This window comes from Medicago truncatula, chromosome 3 (genome assembly GCF_003473485.1).
Source record: "Medicago truncatula cultivar Jemalong A17 chromosome 3, MtrunA17r5.0-ANR, whole genome shotgun sequence".
NCBI classification, from domain to species: Eukaryota; Viridiplantae; Streptophyta; class Magnoliopsida; order Fabales; family Fabaceae; genus Medicago; species Medicago truncatula.
In genome coordinates this window covers 54,672,266-54,678,386 of record NC_053044.1, presented here as the reverse complement: position 1 = coordinate 54,678,386, position 6,121 = coordinate 54,672,266, and the positions used below count along the sequence as shown (strand labels likewise).

The 6,121-nt window shown below is 37.2% G+C and overlaps 1 protein-coding gene across 1 annotated transcript; it reads right to left on the bottom strand.

The window, feature by feature from the left end:
• On the bottom strand, nucleotides 1-5,423 carry LOC11433559 (protein unc-13 homolog). Its single transcript, XM_003603565.4, has 5 exons — nucleotides 4,751-5,423; nucleotides 3,095-3,964; nucleotides 2,108-2,563; nucleotides 1,619-1,808; nucleotides 1-1,514 (listed from the first exon to the last, which is right to left on the bottom strand). Exons 1-5 carry the CDS (start codon nucleotides 5,297-5,299, stop codon nucleotides 583-585), a joined length of 2,997 nt encoding a protein of 998 aa, XP_003603613.1. The 5' UTR covers nucleotides 5,300-5,423; the 3' UTR covers nucleotides 1-582.
• Nucleotides 5,424-6,121: the final 698 nt, after the last annotated feature.

Here is a 6,121-nt window from a genome sequence, read left to right as displayed (position 1 = left end):
TGTTTAAAATCCCGGCTTTTGCATGTATACTGATAAATAAATAATGACATATATACTTTTTCAATCAACCAATAGGCTATACATACAATGCCTGTATAACTGCAGTTCATACTAGTGATAAATAAGGGACAACACAATCCAGAGGAATTCAACAAAAGAATAATGATAACATAGATATCATTTTTATATTCTATATATAAAAATAAAATAAAAAAATCTCAAGGTAAAAGGATGAAAAAGAGAAGCTAAACATAGAATAAACCACAGAGACATCTCTAATCTTCCAAAAATTAATGAATCGAAAATAATAGTTAACCACCTTTTTGCAATTAGGCTTGTGTCATACTCATGCCCAACATTTATTCTTGCCTCACTTCGGACTCGAAAGAAAATGCCAGTAGCACCAAGCCCTTGGCCAATGTTCTCAGTGTAGTGAAAAACAGCCATGTCCGGTAGTAAAGCTTGATCAACAATGCAGATAAATTACCTGCTGGGCAAGGTCGTACTAAATACAGGAAGAACCAGACATTTGGCAGAATGCATCTCCCAGCTTGCCATTCCAATAACTGGTTCTCAATGTTGTTAAAGTTTCTTAGGGAGATCATATGTCTTTTTAAGAAACTTTGAAGCTGCTTCATCATTTCTATAGCATAAAACACGTAATAATGTATTTGGATCAGATGGACCCCACTGTCCGGAAGTTGGAGGTAATGGAATTCTAGACCTGGCGGAAGATTTATATGTCTCAACTGTTATCCGTCTAAACTGCTCAATGAGGCTCTCTGTATCGGTCCTGAAAAGGGGAAGGATAGACCTCAGGGTAGTTGCAAACCTGTCTATTATTTCAGAAGGCAAGCCGTCCCCATTTGCCCAAAACAGCTCCTTTAGAACTTTGAAATCATCCTCTATGATCTGTGAATCTTTCCGGGAAAAAGCCCGAGAGGGGCCTCCAGCAAGCAATACAAACAAGAATCCATCAAAGGAAGCTCTCATTATTTCTGTAATAATGCGTGTGCGAATTTTTTCATGAACATTGTCTGAAATGAACATTAAGTTTCGCTCAAGTTCCTGAAGAAACGGATCAACCCTGGAAGATGAGGGATCTCCGACATACAAACTATCCCATAAAACATGGCTTAGATCATGGAAGACAATTCTATATGCTACAGCCTCGCAGAGCTGCTGAATTCCTTCAAGACACGCGGCTGGAGATAGTTCAAACTTACTAGCTAATCCGTTTGAAAAATCTTCTTCTCGGGCAGATTCTGAGTTCCGTAAAAGAGTAATTATTCTTTTTTCCAGAACATCAAATTCACCCAGGATCCACTGCAAAGTATTTATGCGAACACAGAGTTGTGGTATCCCAAAAGAGCTATCCCCATTTGTTGCAACCTGCGAGTTTCTCTTCTGAGAATTTGGAGATTTATCTTTTTTCTTCCCAAACCCTTGAAATTTTGAGCCAATAGTGCATCTCGTCAGTGCCGGCATTGTTGGAATAAATGTATTTCGAGATCCTGAATATTGGAATAAAAAACAACAGTTACTAAAGACACCACATATACAGTTATCAAAGATACCATATATAAGAGCTAAACTATTCGATTTCAACATCATTTACCACAGCCAGATTTAGCTTTGGCCACATAATATTGAAGGCATCTATCGACGCCATGCATCACTTCAGGAAGCAATGCAGGATGCATTGGTATTGGAAGCTGAAAGAATGCATCCAGAGTTTCATTTATGATTCGCAGAACTTCAACAGAAGATGGAGCGTATCCTTCCTGATTTGCTTGTGGACTCCAAAGCTAGGATATCACAGTAAACTATGTTAGTTCCACATGAAGGCAATCAATCAACGTGAATGACCAGAATACACAGAAATTAATCACATACACAGCTATAAACATGTTATCCCTAATCAACTAAAAGAATATTGAGATGTAAAGAGTAACCCACAGTTTGCAATGACTTAATGTCTGTTTGTAGTCTTATGTTCTCTTGAGTTGGATTCTATTATAATATATATCCCTAACATTTTTTCAAGTAAAAAAGTCATAATGAATATCATCAATGGGCAACAAAAGAGAAGATGATGAATGCAAACCTCTTGCTGCAGATTTCTATCAACCCAGTCTTTCAGTCTGTCTATTCTAGTCTTGGTCCATATTTTCACGAGATTCGCAATTGCACCTTCTGCTTCGTAAGGAGGCATTTCGCGGATTATTGCTTTGCCACCATCATCACTGTCCACTGAATCCTCAACAGCTATCTGCACAAGGTCTTTCTCCAACTGGTCTGCAGCTCTTAACACTTGAACAGCATCAGGGGTCAATTCTGTGATACCTGAAATGAATTGCTTCAACTCGTTTCCATAGCATGCATGGAGGGTAGCCACAGCAAGACCAGCTGCTAAAGGATGCCATCTCTTGAGTATTGGACTGAACACTAGCTTTTCATTAACTGCCAAGCTGCCTACATCCTTTGCAAGAATGGCAAGGAGGGGGAGAGCATTTGGCTGGTTTCTTGATGCCCTCCTGCTTGAGTCTGCTTTCTCCATTATCTATGCAGTAGCAAAACAAGCATATTTCAACACGTGCAACTTTTAGAAGATATATAGAGAGACAGATAAATGAAGAATTCAACACAAAAGCTACAGTCATAAATGTAATTGAGATTATAATATATTACCCATAAATAACATGCTATTGCATGGATGCACCTAGGTTTGTTCATGATCAAACTAACCGTTACTTGCACAACTCAACAACCTGATAAAGCTTGTTTGCCTTATAAACCAAGAAATTTAATTGGCATGTAAATATGGAATGTCTAGTTTTCCCACTTGCAAAGTCACCCAAAATTCTAGTTTGTATAGCAAAATAATTTCACACAGCCTTTATATAAAATCTGTGCATGCATCATATTGCGAACAGCTAATCAGAATGCTAAGAGATGTTTAAAGGCCAAAGTTAAAAACAAATTCCAATTCTCTCACATTAAGCACTATTACCATCGCAGGAGATGATAAACCTCGAGTTTGTCACCTTTTACTAAAGAATAATTAAAGCAATGACAGACTATATAAACTTGCCTGGGCAAAAGCAGTACGTAGAGATGACCTGATGTACGTTTCAATTCTTTCTCGGGCAACATTGACTTCATTTCTTCTCCTCCGACGATATTCATTAGATATATCCTCAAGCAATATCTTAGCCGCTGCTACCCCTAAAGAGACAATGCCCTCCATAGTTTCAACATTTCCACGATCAAAAGTTTCATGGTATGCAAGAAGCCTTTTCTCTGCCCATCCCAGTATCGAAGTCAATGTAGAACTCAAAATTTTGGAATACTCGGAATCTTTGGTTGTCTTTGCATCTTTTGCAACTTCAGCTAGCTGGCCATCAGCATCAGACAGAAGCTCCAAATCCATCTGGCCAGTGGCAACAAATCGATGAAATAAAACCCAAGTAAAACAGAGATTATGATACGTCTGGTTCAATCCAAGTATTCCCCAGGTCTTCTTGATTTGTTCCATTAGCTCATCAAAATCTTCAATAATTGACGATTCATCATTAACATCAAAGCAAGATTGTAGAAGCATTTCATAAATCCGGAGATTCAGAGGAATCCCATCTGCCCAGTGACATGAATCAGTGAGAGATCCATCATACGACCTATTTGCAAGAGACATGACAGAACTACGAAGAACCTGCATGGACTCATTATTCTTCCCGGTTTCGATGGGCCTATCCAAAGCAGCATGAATAATCTGCCGCAGCCGCTGCGCAGCAGAGTTGGATTTATCCAAAGGTATGTAAGGATGCAAAATTAGACCAGCCTCCAGAACCTTGAGAGTTCTCTTCTGCCATTCATTGTATTCTTGTTGATCAGTAAAATCCGAAGCCTTGAGTTGCTGCATTAGCTCAAGTGGAACCACCACAGACTCAATCCTTCTTCCAACCTGCAATTTAGTTCACAAGTTAACAAAAAGCATAGCCATGTTCAACTAAAAATTAAAAGCTTGAACAATTTCTTCCCCTTTTCAATTCCAAGGTGAATCTAGTGTAGTCAGTCATCATCTACCAATAAACATTTGCACACACAAGGAATAATTAAGTGTGTGTTTGGTTTTGCGGTGAGAAAAATTGATTTTGAGTGAATTTATTATGGCTAAAAGTGAGTTGAATGTAAAGTAATTCATGCTTGGATACATTCATGTAAAAGCGGGTTAAACAACAAATTTGAGTGCAAAAATCAATTCTAGAATCAAAAGCTGTGATTTTTAGCTTCAAGTTTGTGTCAATTGTGGAGGCAAAATCAATTCTACAACGACCAAACATGTCAAAATCAGTTATGTCAAAATCAATTCTACACCTCTAGAATTAATTTCGGCTACTCAAAAAGTGGAACCAAACATACACTTACTTACACAATACACTTAACAACAACTTATCGAAAACCTTATGGAATGAATATAGTCAATTACATTTCAACAAACACTATGGAATGAATATAGTCAATTACATTTCAACAAACACTATCATTGGATTAAAGTGCTACACACTATTCAGCTCACAAAATTGAAAGAATCCAAAAGCAGATCAAAAAAGCACTCAGCGGAATCCAATAATTGAATATTGAATTTTCAAACTAAAACCAAATAAAAACGAAAAAGCATCAATAAAATCTGGATCAAACACCACACTGTACATGCATTGGAATAAGGAAAAAGTGATTTTTAAGCGACCTGTCCAGCAGAAATTCTGAGCAACGCACGTCTGACACGCGAATCCATAGCTTCAGAAACCCTCATCTGATTCCTCATAAGCTCCCCAACCGTTAACGGTCGTTTTAGTTTCCCCTGACCCGAACCGGAAGCAGAGGCAGAACCAGAACCAGAACCAGGACTCTTCTTGGAACCAGAACCAGGAGATTTCAAACCAAAAGCCTTCTTAACCTTACTAGCAGCCGTGGAAGTTAAAGATCTCTGAATAGCAAGCGGCGAGTTCTGATTCGGTGAGTCAGAATGACTATTGTTGTTGTTGGAAGAGGAGTTAGCAATTGATGAACTGAGAGGTTTGCCAGAAGAGGTACGACATGCGGCGACGAAGATCTCGTAGGCGGTTAAGGTGAGGTATTCATTGGAGAGGTTGGTGGAAAGTTGACCGAGTGGGGAAGGAAGATCGTCGGCGGTTGGCGGTGGTGGCATTATCTTTAACGAGGGTGGTGATGGTGTTGTTGAATCTCTTCTTTTGGAATGGCCTAAAGATAGGTCTCTAAAGAGTTGAGCAGCCATTGAAGAAGAAGAAGAAGAAGAAAGAGTCAAGAAGAGTATGGATGGATGGACTAGTAGCTCTAGCTAGTTGCTGCTACCATAACATCGATCGGATACAGATACAATTACAGATAGAGACACTGCTTATTCCCCCTTTCTTTATTATCCCTCTTTTACTTTTTCAACTTTCTTTTTTTATTTATTCATTATTAAAATATCCTAAATATATTTCTTTCAATTTATTCATCCATCTTTGACTTTCACATATTCAAATTTCAAATTTCAATTTTTGGTATCTAATAATAAATTTATTTCATCCTTCAAAAATATTTCCCTAAAACAAAATAAAAAGATTATTATAAACTAGCATTTAGACGGGGCTCCATGTGTATCTCTCCGATCCTTTTTTTTTTTTTTAAGACCAATCCTCTTATTGCGTTATACATATGAATAATAGTTTTTATGAAATTTTTATTAAAATTATAGATATAAATAATACTCCCTCCGTCCCTAATTATAAGACCCTTTTGAGAATTTTTTTGTCCCTTTTTATAAAATCCATTTGTTATTTCCAACTACATTAATTATTTCTTTACATACATGCCCCTATTTTATTATACATCTTTTTCTTCAATCAGCAATAAGTAGCATATGGAAAACGTAAACTAACTCTCTCTCTTAAGGATAAAATTGTAAAAACAATAGTGATTACAAACAACTTTAATACAAATATCCGCTTTCTTAATTCCCATGATTTTAGCAAAAGGGTCTTATAATTAGGGACAGAGGGAGTAGATATTTTACATTTTTATTTCGTAACAAATTATACTTATCTTTTTCAAT

Bases quoted from the DNA above. Each gene is read 5' to 3' on its own strand.
- LOC11433559 (XM_003603565.4), bottom strand. From the start codon at position 5,299: ATGGCTGCTCAACTCTTTAGAGACCTATCTTTAGGCCATTCCAAAAGA. The intron at 2,564-3,094 runs GCAAGTTTATAT...GCTACTGCATAG, and splicing joins TACGTACTGCTTTTGCCCAG to ATAATGGAGAAAGCAGACTC. The intron at 1,515-1,618 runs GTAAATGATGTT...TCCAATATTCAG, and splicing joins CAAAGCTAAATCTGGCTGTG to GATCTCGAAATACATTTATT.